The sequence below is a fragment of the Hippoglossus stenolepis genome, chromosome 16, assembly GCF_022539355.2.
Source record: "Hippoglossus stenolepis isolate QCI-W04-F060 chromosome 16, HSTE1.2, whole genome shotgun sequence".
Lineage (NCBI taxonomy): Eukaryota > Metazoa > Chordata > Actinopteri > Pleuronectiformes > Pleuronectidae > Hippoglossus > Hippoglossus stenolepis.
The window spans coordinates 17,805,506-17,826,963 of record NC_061498.1 but is presented as its reverse complement, the minus strand read 5'-3'; the positions used below and the strand labels follow the sequence as shown (position 1 = coordinate 17,826,963).

Below are 21,458 nucleotides of genomic sequence, written 5' to 3'. Positions count from 1 at the left end.
GCTCCTGCAATAAATGTGAGTTGTCTGACGGGACCGATATCCCAGTCATCCACCTTTGTACTGTAATGTCCCAAAACCTGTAAATAGCCAAGTTCTCACAGCCCATCAAATAGAAACAGATATTTTTAGGATTTGGAGTGAACTAAGCGGGGCTGGTAATCCATCCTGAGCTGCGGTTTGAAAGTCATCTTAAAACATTCACTGAGACGCCTGCGGATTGGCTCCTGATACATGAGACAAGCAAAGCCTCCGTCTGAGCAACATTGCGAAGCGTCAATGACGGAGGAGCAACTAATGAGCCAGAAAAGCAAGAACCGCTGCCACTTTGTCACATTCTATGAGTTCTGCTTCAGCCACCACTGCAGAGCAACCAACAGACTCATCGCTAACGAGAGGGAAATGCCTCAATAAACCCGATCTGTAAAGTTTGCTGATTTTCTCCCAGCTCTGTGTCATTACAGCGTCGGTGGAGCAGTGTTTGCTTTTCGCTCCATGTTGCCTGCACCCAGAGCTCGCTGATCAGCTGCCAGCAGAACGTGTCGTCTGGCTCCAGAGCTGTTAGTACAACTACAAATTGTACTTTTTAGCATTTTCTTTGTACGCCTGCCAGAGAATCTGCCTAATGACACCGCTGTTGCTGGCAGCTGAGCAGGGAAGGTAAACATTTACATGTACTACAGAAAAAGTAAAAACAGTTTTAAAAGTCACCCTGTAAATTCCCTTTTCAACTGGTTTAAAAACCGCTAACGTCTGACTTTTGTCTGTAATGGGAATGAAAATAATCAACATTCACTCCCAGTCAAATGGACTCTGCAGTAGAGGCGTTACTTTCTACTTCTTCTTCTTCTTCTTCATTATTTTGGTCTAGACACTGATGCTGCACTTTTTCTGCATAGGATGTGCATTGAAGAGATTTTATTTTCTTCCTCATGCAAGATGCAACACTGGCACGACAGCGAGGTGAGAGAGCTTCTAACCGGCACATTCGTGACGTGGAACAGGACTCACCGGGGGAAAACACAGGAAACCTTTAAACGACTTTACTTCCATTTAAAGAACCTGTGTATACTTGCTAATTTGGGTGAAAAACAGAGATTGATTGTAAATCTGGATAAGGGGCGAATACAAAGTTGGACAGTTAATTAATGACAGTCCACTGTAAATTGCCACAGCTACTGACCAAGGTTTTGGTTCCATCTTTTTCTCTCAGGAGGAGAAAGAAGGTTTTAGACAACATAGATTACAACACATCATTTCCATTTAACCTTTACATGATGCCTCCAGCTCTCCCGATGACCACGGAGGGCGCTGCTGCACTGATGCTGATCTGAGCTCATAATCTGGCCCAATGATCCTGTAGTATGAATCCAAGCCTCCGCGGTTTCATAAAAATAAAACAGGTTTGCTATACAACACTTGTGTTCTATTGAAAAGGAGCAGGGATTGGGAGAATGAGCAGAAACCACATTAGCCAATGAGAGCGAGCTGCTCAGGAAGTGTCACCAATCAGATGTTGTGTACTCATGTTAAGAACTGAAACATGGCGGCGTACAGCATAAATAATTGTGCATTCACATGCTCCTCAGAGGTTCCTGTTTCCTGAGTTGTGAAGGTGTTGACCCGACTTCAGTGTGTTTGAAGTCGCAATGTGGGAAAAAAAACAAGGACGCTGTAAACGTGTTGTATTTGTGTTTAGAGCATCGGAACAACACTCAGGCTCCTCTTCCTAATATTTGCATGACAACAAAGAACGAGGATCAGGAGTGACAGGCCTGTAAATGATTTAAAACATATGAAGGTTCATCATGAAAACGTCAGGTGCTTGTAAAAGAGATGACGTGCAGCTTGCAAGTGACACAAGAGAAACATTTGAAAAGTTCACATTTAAAGCTACTGTTTAATGTTGAGTATAAATAATGTTAATTTGTTTATAAGCGATGACGTCAGCATGTTGGCAACTCATACCAAAACTTTACACCAACTTTCTGAGTTGTTAATCCAACTTGATTTGGCGATTTCCCAGTCGGAAGATCTGACATTTTCTGATTGTGACACCACATGAACACACAAGACTTGTTTCCTGTACCGGGGGGGGGGCAGTAGAAAAAGTGAACAGACTTGTGGAACTATAGCAGTAGTGCTTGTGTTATTTGTGTAAAACATGATAAGCACAACAAGTCGACGCCGGCATGTCCGCCTCCATGTTCCTTTTTATTCTGAAGTCATGTTTGATCACGTGAGTTCCCAAGTTTCTGGACTCACCACTCAAAATCATTTAGTGATTGATCCTGTGTCTCGACTGGAGCGTCTCGTTTTCACATTCTCACAATGACAGTGTTAAAAAATTGTCTGACTCTATGTCAGCGGTCTCCCACGTTTTTAAAATGAAAATCCTGCAGCAGACATTGAGTGGTTTGGATCATTTGGATTTACTGATAAACTTTTCTTGTCAGACCTTATTACTGACAGTACAATATTAACATATTAAATCTTTAAACAATAGGACTTTGAGGGCCAAACAGATAATTGTACATTATATGTGACTGAGGCAAGATAAGGTTGGACACCGCCACCTGGTGGTAAGGATCCAGAAGATTTAGTTAAACAAATGAATTACCCTTAAATACTGCTAATGAATTACACAGACGTAGATTCTAACTTTAAATGGGCACTTTATTTCACAATAGAGATACAATATATATAAAATGGCTTAGGGCCATAAAAACAACAGGCCAAAGAAATAAAAAGATGCTAATGCCAACTTATTGGGGCCAGAAACAAAAGTAAAACATTTGGAGATGTACTTTAGGGTCAAGCCAGACAGGCAGGGGGTTTACCGGATTGCTACTAGACCACTTGGGTACCACCACATACACACACACACACAGGGTTCAAAGTGCACACATTAACACATATGACACCACCCGATTAGTCTGGCAGGGGAACTAGAAAGACAAGGGAAAAGGTGAGTGGCTGTGGTTAAAATCACACAAATACAAACAAATTAAAAAGGTATCATAGTGAATTCTAGAAAATGGCACCAATATAAGCCTGACCCATTTGCACAGTACTCGAGTAAAATATCACAGCGAATGAGCAAACGACGCAACAGGCAAAGCAGCAGTGGTTTGGACAACCATCGTACAGCACAAATATCTGGCTCCAGAGTTAATGGCCCTGGTATTAACGTGTGGTTTCAGTGATCCGATCGCAAGTGGACAGCTCGTGTGTTCGTTCACACCTGGTATTAACATGTGGCCCCACATGCGTCTCCTGAGCAGATGTCGCTTCCCTTCACTATATACAAATAAACACGTACATCATTTCCACTCACAAAGATGCAATGCATGGTGGGAAGCCAGTTTAAATGATTCCTCCGGCGCCAGTATGTGTTTGTATATCAACTTAGACAGAGGACGTCAGATGAGTAGGAGGTCCTTTAGTGTGGAAAGGACCACGTTCACGCTGCTAAAGGCCAGTCCACCTCCGAATTCGTTCTGGAGTGCGTTCACACTTGTACTTAGACCTGTCCACTTGTTATTGGATATAGAAACCACATGTTAGTACCAGGTGTATACGGGGTCACTGTTACTCCAGCACTTCAGGATAAACTCAGGGCTAAATTTATTTTGTGGTATAGCAAAAACACAAAATCTTCGCGGTGGTGAAGTTAAAGTCTTTAAAATAGTAAATTAGGTTTAAAACAGAGACAACTTAAAAGGAGACTAACCTGCCCCTGCCATGCAATTCTGAATGCTACCTGTTTATATCAGGTTCAACAGGAACAATGGTCTCCAGGTATTTGCCTGCAGTGACCGAGGCTTCAATGAAGCAGGAAAGGTGGGATGGTGGAGTTGTAGGCCCAAAGCCAACCATATCCTTTACGTGATACTTGACCCTGAAAATATTCTCTAAAAAAGCCAGGCCGGTGAATCCTCAGGTGGTTTTCTTAAACGCAGCATGATATATTCATTTGAACTGAGCCTTCAATATTCATTTGCTGTGGTCCACTGCTGGCCGAGTGATGATTAGGTCTATCACTCCAACCTCCTGACTCCGTGATGCTCGTGTCAAAACCCATTTCTGCTCCCTTCTCTGCTTATCAGCCATGCCTCCTGTGATCGAGGCGACCCCGGCGGCAGCAGAGGAACCCTAAATGGACTCCAGGCTCAAGAGCAATGCATCTTCATCTCGCTTCTTCACACTCCGCTCAACACGCTAATCTCTGAGAGCTCACATTTACCTCGGAGTTCTGGCACCTGTCTTATCTAAAGGGGATAGAGAGCGGGGGAGGTGTGGGGGGTGCTCTTAGTGCAGTTTTACCTTTGGCCTTGAATTTAGAGTAGAACCTTAGATTCCACCTTTTTTAACCCAAAGGAGATGGAAAATCAAAATGCAAGTGAAGTGCCGGAGAACCAGGTGGTGGTAAATGTTTTCTCAGAGGGCTGCGTCTTCTCTATAAATGAAAGGTCGAGCCTCTGAAATCAAAGTGCACTCATGCCTGCGGAATGTATGTGGATGGTATGAGTTATATGTCAAAACAAAAGGCTACGAAAACAAACCCAACCACGTTTAAGATGCAAAGGAAATACCTCCCTGTGGTTTGAACAGAATGCCCGACCCCCTCTATCGGCTGGAGGCCTCTGTGTTTTCATCACTGCTGCTGTGAGCTGAGGATTTCCCTGCAGCCACTGCTCCCTCCAGTGGCAAAATATATTACAGTCACTCTTCATGAGTTTATTTCCATGTAAACTAATGTAGATTTTTTTTTCCTTTCAGCATGGTGCAAGAGCTTGTTGCTCACTGAAGCCCCCATGTGGACTGAATTGTTATTATCAGTGCTGGTCTGAGCCTCTGCTGCAGTTTTCAGATTAAATGTCCCATTAAATCGAATTTTTGAAGAGGATCTCATGCCGGACAGCTCAGAACAAATCTCACTGCTAACATGCACGAAAAGTCTCAAACTCAAGAAATCACTGCAATACAGGCACTTTAAATTTTAGGGGGTTTTAGTCAATAATAAACCGATTTCCTTCAAATATGAGCAACCACCAGAGTTGCCAGGGGAGTGTGTGGAAATAATGTGAAGTACTTCAGCTATTCCTGCTGTGATATCATTATGGTTTCACTACCGACAAAATGTACGTCGTTCAAACTTTATATCGTCAAGGGTGAAGAAGCCGCCTGCGGTTCTTTTTCTTCTTCTACTGTTTAACGATGTCAACTTTCTGCAATCGACCCCAAACGTCTGAATCTACAAAAGAATCACTTTCAAAGTGCAAACGAACCGAACCAGGGTTCAGTTTGATCCGAACAAAGACATCCTGTTTTGGTCGGAATAGGTTCTGGTCCACTGGTCCCAGGCCCTTTTCACAACTGCTGTTTTTGGGCCTGTCCCACTGGATAACAACTTGAAAACTACCTGAACACCTGTAATTAGCCAATCACGTGGCAGCAGGGCAAAGCATAACGTCATCCTGTTTGACATAAACATTTAAAATTTTTCGTTAACTTCTCAAATGATTTCATGTTTTATTAATACAACTATGTTTTACTATTATCATCTATTATCTATTCATGAGCATTGGTTGCCAGATTCATCAATAAGCTCATATCTTCTTACAGTTGCATTCGAGTGTATATGAAACCTTTAGCTGCTTATAAATTATGTATAAGGAGACTTTTAGTACTCAAACATGATTACACATTGATGTGAGGCCAACCCTTAATGTATTTATTATCATAATCAGCATTAAAGTACCAGGAATGATGCACAGGACACACCTGCCATCAGCCTGTGTAGTGAGCAAGTTAGCAGAGGCTAAAGTAGCCTGTTAAAAGCTATGGATCTATCAGAGTTCTGTCACCTAAAGGTGGACTAATGTAAACAATAAATCCTCGGTTTTGTTTTCAGTTGTATTAACTTCATCCCTCAATATTGTTAAAATGAAGATCAAATGTCCAACTATGTTAAAAAATACAGATTTTCATGTGGTGTCCTAATTCTTCACGTGTCAACTGTTCATGTTCCTGATAAGTTTGGTTTTAACTTTTTTAACTACGTTACTTGAAAACGGGGTGAAACGTCATGATTGACAGCTGAGACTGGCTCACGATTGGTCAAGCCCCTATATTTGCTAGAGCTCAATACTGTTGAGGAATTTTTGACAATCCTCACACATTACTGTATATGCAGCTATATATTATGTATATTGTATATTACACATATCTGTACAGGAGAATAGTGCCTGTCTAATTCCACACATACTCCCTTCTCTCTCCAAGCAGTACCCAAGGTCAGGTTATAGATAAAGGGCCAACCAACAGTTCATTGTAGCGTCTACACTTAGCGACTTCATATCTAACTCAGATGCCCCAGACAGAGAGGCACCAACTTTAACTCTTTTGCATATTACACCAGTAGCAGGATGTAAGGACACAACTTGCTTTAGGCTCAACTATCCAATAGGATGCGAACACCTACATGTAACATAGGGAGTGACAGGAATTCTAGCCATTCGTGGATGTGCTGTTGGAATGGGTGACACAAGTAGAGGGAGATATATGGGGAGGCTGTGGGAGACATCTTCAGACTTGGGGGGGGACAATTGCTCATGTTACTCTGTTAGCGTTTGTATATTGTTCAACCGTCTTGTCTCCTTGATGCATCAAGTCTACATTAAAATCTTATGCTGCCCGAGATCTCCTTCCACCAGCTTCCATAACAAATTACATCATTAGTGAAAGATGGCTGAGTTGATTTCCAGAATATTTAAGCTTCTTTTTTGTACATCTGGAGGATGTGGAGACATTTTCCATCTTTATTTACAGTCTGTGGTCTGAACTAACCACGACCCCTTGACTAGCCTCTATGGGATATTATGTTGGTTACCACTAAAGACATCCATATTGAATAAACTACACACTGTGTGGTTTATTTTTTTATTCAGTCTAATGAAAAACAAAAAAACTATATTCATAGCTTAGCATTGTACAATGCCAGAAATATAAATTTGTCTTCAGTAAAACCACGAAAAACAAATAAAAGTCATCAATCATAAAGTTCATTTAAATAAAATAACTCAGGATTCTCTCGGCTTCAGTCTTTTTCTCAGAGCTCATGTTTTCTGTCTCTTTGCTTCTACATCATTTGTTGCTGACGCCTCCTGGTCTCGTTTGGCACCTCGGCCGGCCGCTGCCAGCGCTCCACTCAACTTCAGCTCGTTGTTCGCGTCAGCGCTGCTTCCTCTCGGCTGTCTCAGCTCCCTCAGCTCCCTCTTCCCTCTTCTCTCCTCCATCTCTTCAATTTCCTCGGCAAACAGGGTCTTAAGTGCAGGAATGAGTCTGGGGAGGATTTTAAAGTCTCCAAAGTGAATCTGAGAAAAGGAGATGATGAGAAAGAAAATGGTCAATGGTACCAACTCTGGTTTTTACATTCAGTACTGAGGCAGAGGACAATGTACTTGATTTCAGCCTTGACACAGAAAGGAAAGATTCTCTTTTCTTCAGAAAGAGGTAAACTAAACCAATAGAAACTCATGAATGCAGCTGCTCAGGCAACAGTACTCTTTTCAGTCTGAGGTTCCAGTTCCAAGTCTCTGATCAATACAAGCAGAGAAACCAGTTTTGAATCTTTTTTCTCTGGCAAAGACGTGTATTTTTTATGTGTTACCATTGACATGTTTTTGGCTTGGTGTCAAACAATAACATCGTCTTTATCAGCAGATCTACTTATGTAAACGAGGACGAGAAGTTCACCACGTACTTCAGATGAAATCATCTTTTCGAGGTCACGCAAACGATTGAACAAACTCCATCTAATGATGAAGGTCACGTGAGTTGACCTTACATTGTTTTCTCAAACTATTATTTTCATGACAAAGAATAAACTGTAGTTTTATCATTTTTTGGACCAATCTCTACTGTATGTCAATTTTAATTATATATCTTGATTCTATTTCAACTATTGAAATTATTTGTATGCCCTCACCTGTATAAATTATTTATTAAGTGATTCTTCCTTTTATACACTAAAGTACAGTCGAGAGCCGCATGTAGATAGATCAAATATTTAAAATACCTTTCAAATGGCAATTCATCAAACACAGAAAAACTCAGATCAAACAATAATTAAAACAAAGCAAAGAATCTGACCAAATATATGAAGAATTAAATCATTGTTTGAAGGCCACAGCCTCTCTGACTATCATGTTCATCCCTTTATGGCCACAGTATATGGATGGATTCGTCCTCCATGAGAATGGCAGCATGAAGGTGCAGTTGACAATTCTATTCGATTATGTGACAGAATCAAACAAAGTGAGAACTACCTAGTTTTAGTGTAGTGTCCCTAATAAAGTGCTCAGTGATACGTCTTTTACACCAAAATTAGCAGGTACACGTTTGTTTTTAAATGCAAGTAAACCTGCTAGAAAAAGCTGTTGACGGTAGAAGAGTTTCTTAGAATGATGATTGTATCTATTGCCATTGCAGACAAAAGCCAGATGATAGTGGGTGTGAGACCAGTGGAAAAGGGGCTTTAGTGTGTCTGAATGCTGCATTCATGAGCGCATGTACAGGCTGGAAAAGCAATTTCCCAAAACATGATGCGTGTTACCTGCACGTCTACATCGCAACTTACTTTCATATGGTCGAAAGATATTCCCACTCTGTCGTTGAAGTCCTCGCTGAAGAGAGGGATCTTAGCATAACGCTGGCTGAAGTGGTTCAGCATGATGAACTTGGCGTTCATCTTCATGCCGATACCGATGGCCTGAGAGGTCGTACTGTCGGAAAAAACAAGAATCCATAAAGTCACAGATTGGCATTACGCAGCTTTCTCACTCAAGTTGTATTTTTGTTATTTTCTCAAAGGGACTATTTCCATGTTAATATTGTTTTCCAAAGACATAAAATGATGCTGTTGTGAAGACAGACGCTCACTCTGCAACTATAAAATGTGAAGAAAAAAAAAAAATCAATGGCAATTGTCTGAGGAGAGTAAAGAAATTTAATAAGCCACTAAAAAAATAAGTGCAACCTCCAGGAGCCAATAAAGAACATTTCTTTAGCTGGCTGACAGCTTTAACTGCGCCAATTTCCCTTTTTCAGCGGATTTAAACATTTGCATAAATTACATTAACTGAGCCGCGTGGTGAAAATGTTTGTTTTACTCACCTGTGCCTCTTCTCCACAGCCTCCTCTTCCATCCCATCTTCCAGCGTGGCCTCGTGTATGAGCAGGGTTGCATTCCTTCCTGTGGTGGAAAGCAACGCATCACAGAGAAGCACTTACAGTCTCTTCCTGTCCCACAGGAAATCAATCAGGTAGTCGGCGTAATCAAGAACTGGCACGCCCTGTTTGCCCGGTGAGCTGAGCCATTTATAATGAACAGGCATGGGATACACTCGCTGTCTCCGGGAGGCTTTTCTTGGACTGAATCCAGTCAAGCAATTTAAAAGGGAGTCAATGAAGTGGCATCCCTCAGGAACCATTAGAAAGAGCCTGCCAGCGATGAGAGTGATCCGAAGCAGTGAGAAATATTGGATAAATTATTCAGAACAGCCCGTGTAGTCAAGCTAAGGTTAAGATGACCTTATATGAATCTCTGAAATATTGAAAGCGTACACTCAATTTGCTATTACCCACAGTATGTCTGTCTAGACACACTTGATTGAAATATGGGCTCTAATCACTCTGAGTGCTACTAACCGATGTGAACCAATCCATCGCAGGGCATGGTGTCACCAGAGAAGGCCAATTTCCAGCCGGAGTGGTGCGTGAAGCTGCAGGCGAAGGCGTTCTTACAGTGACGCACTGTGCACGTCTGGAACTGAGGCACACAAACACACAGAATTAGAAGACACTTAAAACTCTTTTTTTCTTTATAATATTGAAGGACGCCATGTTCAAACAGACCTTCTGCAGATCGTTCTTTTTCAGGAACGCTTTGATGAGTGAACTTGTCTGCTGTGTGGGAGGATCAGCACGATCACATAGAAACGTGTTTGAGACGAAACTGAAAACAAGAAAAGAACATTTTAAAGACGTTTAAGATGTCAACATCGAATCAACCAGAACGAAAAAGTCTATGGTACACACAAGAAAACTTAAGCGGAGGAAAGAGAAGCGGAGAAGAGATCATGTTGAACTATGTCTCTGTACAGTGGCCATTTAGGACATGTACAATGCAAGTATTACTAGAGCCTGCCTACAGCATGTCTAAAACACCATGGACCGAAGTATCCACATATTTCCACGTACAGGCTTCAGATTAACAAGGATTTAAATGATAAATCTGCTGTTATTCCGGATTTTCTCTGTCACAAGAAAAGAATCAACTCATATTCGACTCAAAACGGCGCCATTTACACCATGTTTTTGGCCTAAATGTCCACAACCGGAAGTGGCGATGCTAACGATTCAAACACCTCACCCATCCCTCCATCGGAAATAATAGAGAGTAGATAATGAGTGAAATTTTATTTTTCTGTGAACTATCCCTTTAATTGCTCGAAGCCCAACAGAATGTATCACCACGTATGGCTGCAGAGGGCGCTGTTGTTCAGTAAAAGTTAGTATCTCTTTAATATTTGGTTTTGGTCTTTTCGCCAGATTTCTTGATGATGAAGAAAAAAAAACAGTGCATCAGACCCATCCTAAACAAAAACTGTTTTACATTCTGAAAGTGTGAAGCTCAAGTTTGAGATGTGATGTTACGATGTCTTTGTGTCCACTTACTTAACATGGCTGAGGATTTCCTCGCAGCAGTCATGATACTGGTTGAGCCAGGTCATGATCTGGGTCGGAGCAATCAGGTAAATGGGGCTTAACTCTTTTCCTAGCGTCATCTAGAGACATAAATATGACAAAGTTAGTCAAAGGCAATCATTTCAAATTCATACACACAAAAACATGATCATAGAGTAATATCATAGAGCGATGACCTTGTATAAATAGCAAAGACAATTGAGAAAACCTTACGACACATAATTGCAAAAACAAACCAGACATCAGCTAAATTGAATTCAAGCAACTTTAAAATATTAAATGAGCAAAGGAAATAGTGTAATTGTATTAAAAATGAGATTTCATTCTTTACCATTGCTCTTTCCTTCTGGTACAACAGATTCAGCAGCCCCTGAGACAGAAGGGTTGGACATCAGGATCAGTATTTACCGGTGTTGTGTTTAGTTCTCAATTCACCATGATGCAGGGCTGCTTACTGTGTGGTGGTCAGCATGCATGTGTGAGATAAAGACAGTTGAAATCTTGGAGAGCGCTTTGTTCACGTCTTCCCCGTAGTGTCTGCAGAGCTGACCGAAGGTTCCCTCTCCACAGTCCAACAGGATCGACTGACTCGGGCTACAAACAGGAGTAAACACATGCATGAAGAAAAGGTTAGAAAAGAGGAAATCTGCACTGGACAGAGGAAAATACAAATAATGGTCCGTCTTTATTCTTATGTTTCCAGGTCAGGGTTTCTGCAGGTTTCAACAAGATAAACCCGAGACCTGTAGTTTTATTACAGAGTGCTAATATCTGTATATCTGTACATTACGTCTTACATTAAGCATTCCGCAAAAACATTAATTTAAAAAATAAAAAACAAATTTTGAAGTGCAACGAAAATATCGTTAAAACTAACACAATTAAATCTTACCTTAATATTTACATCTACGGCCTTAAATTCAGATGATTAGCCACTGGTATTTTGCTTTAAAAACAAAGAGTAGTAGTCACTGTAAACTGTTCACATAATATATATCTGGTTTTTCAAGATGAAGAAAAAAAAAGGCGCAAACATGCAAATCCAGATTAGTGTTTGAAGTTTTTAAATTTGTACCTGAAGTGTGACTGAAGTAATAATAATAATAATAATTATAACAACAATAAAAACAATAAAGCATTTATGATGATAGTTTTTAAATCCATCCATCCTCTTTTAATATAATTTTAGAACCAAAACTACAAGTCACTAGAATGTCACTCTGTAGAGTGTTTTGTTGTACTTCCCTGACCTTTACCACATCCTTCCACCAGGTTTCATGCTAATCAGTCCAGTAGTTTTTGTGTAGTCTTGCTAACTAACAAACTAACAGGGGTGAAAACACAACCTTCTTTGGCAGAGGCAGCTAAATGAGTTTATACTCTATGTCTTGGTTTGTGAAATAAATAAATAAGATCCACACCTGATATTTACTAAGGTGCCACTGACGTTTCTGATCTTCATTGGAAGAGCAGATCCTGTTCCCAAGAAAACCACCTCTGGGTATTTTTCTCCTGGTCCTGCAGTAGAAAACATTTTATCATATACATGTACAATGTCAGAGTAGGCAAAGATAAACAGGCAATGTTATTTTTTATTGTTATTTTCCCCACTTGAACATTGCATCTCTTCAATGTAATATTTTTTGGTCTAAAAGCTCAAATATGCCTCTGTATTTCCAGAGAACTGACCAGAAGGCTCTGCAGCGTCACTGGAGCAAATCTTCCTGCACTTTTCCACCTCTTCCAGAAAGTTTGGGACCTCGGAGGCCTCTTGCACAAACTCCTCAGCGTTGCAGGAGGGGATAGCATCTCTAACGAATGAGATACAGAGTCAAGAAGACACACACCACTGCCCACAAAAGCACCAGCAAGGGAAAACAGGGATTCTTTTCACAGCGCCTCCATAGTGCTTGACAGAAACGGCGCAGAAAGAAAAAAAACACACTGACACTAGTAAGACGAGTTTACAGAAGAAGAGGAAGAAAGAGGTTGAGGGCAATGGTCCATTCCAGATTGTTTTCTGTGACAAGGCAGCACTCGGAGCTGCAGAGTAACACTGGCTAAATTGGGGGAACTGAAGGACAAACTAACCTTTGCCACTCCATTACAGGTCTGAGCTGGAACTTGAGCAGGCACTCGGCTCTGACGTTGAGGACATGCAGGGCGGCCTGAGGCTCCTGAGGGAAAAAAGAAGGTTTTATGATGTTTTCTTTTTGTACCACATCTGATTTATTACTTTGTGAACTCTTGTTTTGAAAGCACTTTGTTATTAAGAACGTCACACTAACACTGGACCTCATTTTGCTCTCTGGGAAAAAAAGTGTGTCCTCAATGACTTGAACGTTGGTTATAGACTTTATAGAAAGATGGCATGATGGCTCATAAAGGTGAAGCCAAAGTGCTTTGATTGCCCCCTGGTGGCTTACTGCAGTGTAGGTCAAAAACCCTGCCTCCTCTATGTTAATGGGTGGGACATCGACCAAACTAAAAATTCAAAAAAATAAAAAAATAAAATAAAAGCATGGTAGCACAGGTTTCATCCTAATCTGTGAAACTGATTTTCTAAACTCTCCTTGATTAAAAAAAACTCCCTGATAAAGGCATGTGCAGCGGAAAAAATCAAGTAGATATCCCAGCCAACGTGTCTGAGCCCGAACCCAAATAATCCTTTCAAAAATTCAAAAAATGTACAGGCTAAGGTCGGGTATGCACACTGTAACCTGAACCATTGAATGTAAATAAAGATGGACGCCATTGACCGCTCCCAAAAGTGGAGCCAAATCATCTTGGTGGCTGGCTATTATTTGATGACATAAAAACAGGTTAAACATAATGATTGACCGCTGAGACTGACCCACGACTGGTAGAGAGCATATATTAGTGGAACCTGATACCTTGGCTCCAGCCCTCGACCACTACTGCACAGACTCTGGCACCAAATGGTGTGTGCAAGATTGCAGTGACAGTATCCAAAATATATTTGTTTATTTTAGTACAATGGAAGGAAGTGGAGCCGTCGTCCATCTTTATTTACAGTCTACAGTCTATATTCTGAACTAACCACGACCCTTTGACTTGCTATGGGAAATTATGATGATGAATAATACTTAATCGATGCAAGATGGCAGCGTTTGTATCCGGGATAGTTTGTCTTCCTTTCTTGATAGTGGGAGGAAGTGGAGAAGCGTCATCCATCTTTATTTACAGCCTACGGTTAAGAATGAACAGACATTGACCCAGTGCTTTATTTAAGTTCATCATTGTCTCTCATGTCTGGATTGAAAGTTCCTCTAGAAGAAAAATCTTCTCCATCAGCAAAGTAAATAAGTCCAACCATCTTGGTGGAATCAAAATGTCCAAATCGCACCAAATAAGACACTGTACTTCCTTGCAACAGGGCATGAAGGTGAATGGTTCTCCAGATATGTGAACCACATAAAGACAGACTGAAATTTCTGGAATTATTATTAGATGTATAATTAAAGAGGTGACAGCCAGTGTTACCTTTGATTGTGAAGAGCTGAGTTCTGGAAAGATCTCGGGGTGAATCATGTTCAGCTGAGCTTGAATCTTGTGACTTCTGACGTTGTGGTCAGTAGAGACCTGCTCATTCAGGATCAGGTGTTCTGTCGAGGATGGAAACCTGCACAAACACAGAGAAAACCTTCAGCCTCTGAACATCAATCAGTAACAAACTCGATGGGAGTCTGGTTTTACAGCATCAGAAGTCAGACCTTTCCATCCACTCTTTGTATTCATCGGTTTTCAAAACAGACTCTGGAGTCATGTGAACCACCAGCATAGCAGGGTCCTCCGTCCCTCCCGTCTGGTATCTAGACGGGATGAGAGACTGAACTCAGTTTCATTCAGCAAAAGACACAGTGAGTGTTTAAAATGTAAGTCTCAGATAATTAACGTCACCTCCTCAGTTGTTGGTTGGTGCAAACACCTTTGATGAACTCGTCAGACGGACACTCAACAACGATAAAGATTGGTCCGGGGTAAGTGGGAGTACAAACCTGCTCAGGTCGGATCTAAAAGGAAACGACAACAACAATAACACTGTCAGCAGACACAACCAGGAGCTGCAGTGTGAAACATGAGAGGCTCCATCGTCATACAGAACCTCTTTGCCTTCGTATGTGATACTTTGCCCAGACTTCAGAGCGGTGATGAGCGGACCGATGGCTGCTGTGCCTCTGTCAGGAAAAAGATTTTATATGAGTCAGGATATAGGGAAAAAATATAAATAAAAAATGATGAAAGACATCAATATATTATTAAACCTAAAAAGATTTAACATTTTTGATCAATTAGTTCATTAATAGATTCCAACAGTCTCAATTATGAGGTTTATGAATCTATTTGCAGTTTTGGATAAATGTAAAATAATAATTTTACATATGTTTTTGGGGTTCTTGGAAAAAGTCATGATTCAATAATTTGTCACAATTTTCTGACATTTGATGAGTCAAACAATAATGAACAGATGATGAAGTTACACGGTTTTATATCAAAATTAGGACAATAATTATAGTATGAAACCTACAGAGCTAGAATATACATGTAAGCAGGTCATGAAAGGCCAATGCAGCAGTGTATTTATTATCTAAATAAAATGTATTATTTCAATCCCATAAAAGAAAGAAATAATTATGATAATAATAAATCTATTCCGACAGAAACACTGTCCACATGAAAATGAACTGAGTTTATTGGCATTCATCACCAGTGTTGATATCTTATCAGTACAATGAATAACATCCACTCACACTGGCAGTCCCAGCTCCCGGGCCTGAGGGACCAAGAAGCTTCCTCTCTTTGGGTGAAGCTGTAAAATGAGAAGAACGTTGTGACACAAAGTTCCTCGATCTGTACATCGCACTCAAAATGAGATTAATAATGATAGTTTCCCACCTTACATATAAAGGCAACCACCAAAGACGTGTCTCTATTCATTGTTCGTCTTTCACCTACAAGATATTAGAAACAAATAATGACATCACTGCATTTTTAATCAAACATCAGTTTGACGTTTTCTCTCAAGTGGCAATACCTTCAACACATGAAGGCAGTACGAGGGATGGCTCATTTATTTTTATGAATTGTACATGTATATTTATATGGGACAATGCACATGAATAAATCTAATGCACCAGAGTTCCCACACTGTCTATGGTCTTTGTAGAATTAATGAAGTTAGATATCACATAGTATCTTTGCTTGAAATGTCCGTCCCTGGTCAGTACAAGGTTTCAACACTGAGACCAAGAATCAGATTCCTTCCAGGGCAGAGAAACACAAACTACATCACACCTGTCTCTGACTGACGGGCCACACAAATGATCTCAGCACAAGTTGAGTGCAACATTGGCACCGTAAAGCTGACCTTTGATCTTTTGGTTATTTACCTGTCATCAAGTAACAACTTTTTCTTTTTTGGCATTCGTGTAAAATTAGGTCAAATGAAAGGTGAAATATGAACACACCTGATAGCCAAAAATGTGATGTGTGCAGTCAGAGAGACATTGACCTTTGGCGTTCTTGAGATATCATGTTGATAAGAATGGGACGGACAACCTGAAAACATAAAGCCTCCAGCCACTGGCTTGTCACTGGCGTGGAGATATAAAAACATGTCTTGTGAGAACACAGTGATCTTTGGCCATAAAAACACAATCAAATCATCTTTGAGACCATGAGAATGTTTCTATTAAAGTTGAAGAGATTCCCTCAAGGTGTTCCTGAAATATTGCGTCCAAGACACACGGACTGAAAACGTATTCTGCGCAGGAGTAAAAACACAGTGGTCCAAAATGTTTTAAATTTCCGGGGAACATTCCTATAGTGGAAACACACCACAGGATTACAACCTAGTTTCTCTATCAGGTTTTCTGATTCAGTTTGTCAAATGTCCAACTTCCCAGAGACCCTCAGGAGGCCTCCAGGTTTAACAGACCGCTGACTCACCTGGACTGCGTGGACCACCGCCACGGCTGTTAGAGTCCATGTCGTCTTTCTTCGGAGAGACAGGACTCCGAGGGGGGCTGCTCGACCTGGGGGACAGCCTTCTGCCAGGCCCCCCCGACTGAGCTACACAGTGAAGATTGAAAAAGAGTCAGGAACGCTTTCTGAAGTCGGGGTTGATAATTAAAAAAGTAGAAAAGATTCTCGAGTACAAGGAGAACATGTGAACTCACCAAACACTGGCACTTGATAAACGATCATTGTATCGTCTGAGTGCGCCTCGTCAGTGTACGGTCGAACGGCTGCGAGAACCCGACACAGTCAATAATCAAAGTGATATCAAAAAATTATATTAATCTCGTTCAGTTCAGCAAAGTCAACCTACACAGCTTGATGTCCTCCAGTGGGCCTGAGAACGACTTGATGGCATTCACATAGTTCTCCTGTGATTGGAAACAAAAGGAGAGACGGCAGATGTGTTACATTTAAAACTCCTGCAGGGTTTTGTTCATAAAGTACGATTCAGTTTCTCACCAGCTGTGGAGGTCCAGAGAGGACACACTCAGGGACACCGGTGTCCTTCAAAGTCAAGATCATTCCTGCAGAAAAGACAGCCGACACCGAAAAGTGTTCAGTTAAACAAATACCTCTTAAATTGATTAAAAGGTGACACAAATCAGAAATTTAAAATCTCTATCTTCAGCCCTACTAGCAAAAACTAACCCATCCATTTACAGTAACTTTCCGAATGAAACATAACACAACATTTGATTGAATTCTATAAATGTGCCAATATGATAAATGTTAACAGGGAATTTTGATCAAAATTAATTTATAATACAGTATTTCGTGTATTTTATTTATTTTTTAATTATACTATTTGTTTTTTGATTTGTTAAACATCGAAATTGATGGTTTTATCTTCTAAGGTTGGACTTTTCATTTGCAGTAATTGGTTGTTTTAGCCACTTGGGGGCAGCAGAAACAAGCTGTGAATAAAATAAGTTGATGAATCTCCAGTGTTTACAAGCCACATGAGTCATGCTTGTGTCCAACATTTGACCTCTTTCAGCATTTTAGGGGGAATATCAGACTATTTAGCTGCTAAATGTTCCCCAGCTGCTCTCCACCTGTGTCTCTCATGTTTGCCAAAATCTGTGAGAGCAGTTGTGGTGAACCAGACTGCAGCACCTCTCCTGTGTGGGGAATTTGCTACAAGCCAATTTAAATAGTAAACAAATTATGGTACTAATTGGGAGAGGACTTACGCTGGATATTAACTGAACCCCAAAAAAAGTATATATATTTGTTATACATTTGTTGTTGTCCCGTAATTATTGCAATGCAACATATGGCTTTATCCACTCATAGTATTCATAAACATTGGGCTCCTGAACAAGCGTGTCTATCTTCTGTGTATTGCCATAATATCCTCTTGCTATAATTCAATGTGTGAACTCGATCACTAGTTCAATCTGGTGCTACACTGCTTTGTACATGCAGCAGCTGGTGTTCAGGTTTTGTTGTTGTATAAAATGTTCTAAATCGTTTCTGCCATTCAGACTCACTAGTGCAGTGTCTGTTCTAAACTTGTTTGTTTGGTCTGTGGTGATGCTGTTGTAATTTCTCTCTGAAACTGTAAAAGTGACCTGCAGTTGTTGAGCCGTAGCCAGTTAAGACTCTGAAGAACCATGAAGCTGCACAAAGAGCTGTTCACCTGTTTATTCAAAGTTCAGTGGAGCTCGACTCAGGACAGAACCTGAACTTGAGAATCCGTTATCATTGCTGTTGTGAGTACGCTGTTTACGTGATTGACGACGCTGCTACAGAGCAGTGGTTTTCTCTTTGTTAATAATAGATAATAATTTGAATTTATATAGCGCTTTTCAAGAGACCCAAGGACCTTTAACATGTGTCACTAGGGACAAAAAGATAAAGATTATTAATATTGAACATATCACGTGTCCGAATGGCACCAAAGTCATTCCTGCATTTCATTGGGCCTCTGACACGCAGTGTGAAAATGATAGGATTAACAGTTAGAGATATGCCTTCCACATACAGACTAATTAAATTGATTGACTAATTGATTGAATTTAATTATAGAATTATTGATTTATTCAAACATAATCTAGACCTTAATGTACTGTACTTTTGTAACTTCTTTCTATTAGAAACTGAAAACACAATTACAAACTTGTACGAAAAATATTTGTAACAAAAAGAAGAGAGAAGGAAAGGATGAGGGGGAAACATTTATGGATGCAAAATTACCATACAGCAACATTAAGTTTGAAAAGAAGTCAATATTATAATTCTAATTAAAATGTTTGAATGTTTACAGTCGGTTTAACCTCTGACCACACCCAGCAGTGATGTCATGGGGTCATGGAGCACACCTGCACATCACTGCTGCAGTGGGAGATGTTAAATCGCTGGTGGTCATTGCAAATGCCATCGCTACAGCCTTGATGCTACCGTGGCTATGAGGAGGATAGAAAACCAGCAGCAGCCATAACTACTTCAGCTGTCCCACCACCTTGACTTGAACGAGACCACCACTCAACAGGATGACCAGAGGGGTGGAGTGTGTGAATATATTCAAATAATTTATGTGCCATGTCATACTCGATTTTTGGAAGAAAATAAACTCAAATGGAACTCTTATTCTGACAGTTGCACAATGGACCCACACTCTCTCACAAAACTCTGTGAAGCTGCAGATTCAGCTGAAAAGTGACCTGTCATTGCTACACTGACTTCACACTGACATCTGATACAAAAAAATTGATTATATCCAATTTAGATAAAATGCTACTCAAGACAGAGAGTGTACAAACACCACCACTGTCAATAATATGGATTATTTTGTCATTTCAACTGCATTATTATCAGACAACAGATTTTACTGACCTGATAAACCTCCCACGTTCTTCCAGCTCAGTCTGGTCAGGAAGATGTTGTCGAGACGAGCAGCTCTCAGTCTGTCAGAGGAAAACACATCCATGTTCAGCTTCTGTGTCTTTGTCCATATACACCTTTCACATGTGTTTACACTGTGACGGACAGAGTGACTTACTTGTGTTCCTGCATGAGTCTCTGTGTTCCTTCCCCACAGTTGAACAGGTATCTGCAGCAGAGAGGGGGGGGGTAAGAGGAAAAGGTTCATATACAACTGTGGATAATGTCTTTGTTGTGTTTTGTCTGGGCTTCAGAGGCTGCAGGACGTTTTCAGGTTCAGTAATATCATTATGTCCTTAACGTTATTTCTTATTAAATATGACATACAGGTGAGATCAATCTACTTCAGGTCGACATTTTGAGATCATCAGCAGATATTTAAGTAAAAGCTTTTTTTACAGATTAGTTTTTGAAACACATTAGTGTCAATTAAATGTTCATTTAAGACCAGTTGTGTTTTTATCAGATGCAAAAAGAATAAAAACTTCATTTTAAGCTTTTTTCCAGCTCCACAATTATCAGTGAGTTATCCTCAAATAACAGCATTATGAATGAACAGTTAATGTTGCATTAAGTTGGTTTATAATGTCATCAAGAGCTCCAGAAAGTTTGGTCTTTGGTTTTTGAGACGTTGAGATTTCATTACTTATGTATGTCTTATTGTAGAATTGTCTGTGATTTTTATTGTTGAATTAGATTATTAGTTACAAAATTAATTGAACTGTTGTAGTTGGTTGAGGTGAAGCTAGTTTATCACTATTTAATATATACAACTGGAGCTAATGACTTTTTTCACTGTGGATTAATCTGCCGTTTATTTTCTGGAACAATACATTATGATCTTCTTGTAATAGAAAATAAAGAATGAAAAACTTATGAGAAGACTTTTCTGGTAGTATCTTTTCTGTGTAGAATGTGTTTTGTTTTTGAGCATTTGACTCTTTAAATGAACTGAAGGAGCCAGAGAGGGGCAGTGGAGTGAAAAGCACAACTTTCTCCTGGAGTAATTAAGTACAGTGGAAATATGAAGTGTCCTGAAATGGAAAACACCTTGAACAACATGTAGGATGAGGTGATACTAGCCTGGATTGTTGTACAAAATGCATCTGAAACCAGTACCTGTTGTACTCGGAGAAGACGTAAAGGGACGCAGGGTTGTCTCTGCTCCCAGCACCGACCACCTGCACGTAGACGGTGGACGGTCCGTGAACGTCCCCTCGCTTGCTCCTGTTCTCCCTGGTTTTCAGTCTCCTCAGCGGCTCCTTCTGCTTCACTTTCTTCGGACCCAGCTGCTGCCTCGTCTCCGGGTTATTACGGTCACCAGAACTGCTGCTGCTGTTAGTCGCCATTGTTCGGAGAAACTGTGAAAGAGTTGGAGAATAACGACGAGCAGCAGGGAGAACTCTTCCTTTCACAAACTCAACCGTCAAACACCTGAGGCTCAAACGAACCGTATTCATAATAAAAAACAACCTCGATATTTAATTAACCTTCAGCACCGACACGTTAAAGCCTCAGTTAAAGTCTGGAAACGCATCTCTACTCGCTGCTTTAGGTGTTAGTGACATAAGAGGCGTTCAATGGACCTTTCGACGTTCACTGACACACGTGAGTCCATTTCCGGCATCTAAAGATGACGTCAAACGCGTCTTTTCGCTGATTGGTGTAGGGGATTGTTTAGCTAAATGTACGGACCAATCACAAAAGCTTTATGGGGGTGGACTATGACCGACAAAAAATGACACAAAAATAAATAAATA

At 40.5% G+C, this 21,458-nt stretch overlaps 1 protein-coding gene across 2 annotated transcripts; it reads right to left on the bottom strand.

Moving 5' to 3' along the window:
* Positions 1-6,928: 6,928 nt before the first annotated feature.
* elac2 (elaC ribonuclease Z 2) lies at positions 6,929-21,331 on the bottom strand. Of its 2 annotated transcripts, XM_035181454.2 has the most exons (25): positions 21,285-21,330; positions 20,818-21,059; positions 19,817-19,867; positions 19,651-19,721; positions 17,272-17,336; positions 17,123-17,180; positions 16,971-17,039; positions 16,741-16,863; positions 15,688-15,743; positions 15,543-15,601; positions 14,897-14,969; positions 14,692-14,804; positions 14,505-14,603; positions 14,275-14,413; positions 12,862-12,947; positions 12,460-12,581; positions 12,192-12,288; positions 11,226-11,364; positions 11,102-11,140; positions 10,741-10,850; positions 9,919-10,018; positions 9,712-9,832; positions 9,178-9,256; positions 8,642-8,786; positions 6,929-7,376 (listed from the first exon to the last, which is right to left on the bottom strand). In XM_035181454.2, exons 2-25 carry the CDS (start codon positions 21,045-21,047, stop codon positions 7,119-7,121), a joined length of 2,502 nt encoding a protein of 833 aa, XP_035037345.2. In that variant the 5' UTR covers positions 21,048-21,059; positions 21,285-21,330; the 3' UTR covers positions 6,929-7,118. The 2 variants fall into 2 exon arrangements, with proteins under 2 accessions (XP_035037345.2, XP_035037344.2); XM_035181453.2 differs by having other exon boundaries at positions 20,818-21,331.
* Positions 21,332-21,458: the final 127 nt, after the last annotated feature.

What these genes read in the sequence shown, in the direction of transcription:
- elac2 (XM_035181453.2), bottom strand. Translation starts at nt 21,158, where the DNA reads ATGAATACGGTTCGTTTGAGCCTCAGGTGTTTGACGGTTGAGTTTGTG. An exon ending in TCTCTGGACCTCCACAGCTG is followed by an intron (nt 17,181 to 17,271) that starts GTGAGAAACTGA and finishes TTCCAATCACAG; the next exon opens with GAGAACTATGTGAATGCCAT. An exon ending in ACCAACCAACAACTGAGGAG is followed by an intron (nt 14,604 to 14,691) that starts GTGACGTTAATT and finishes CATCCCGTCTAG; the next exon opens with ATACCAGACGGGAGGGACGG.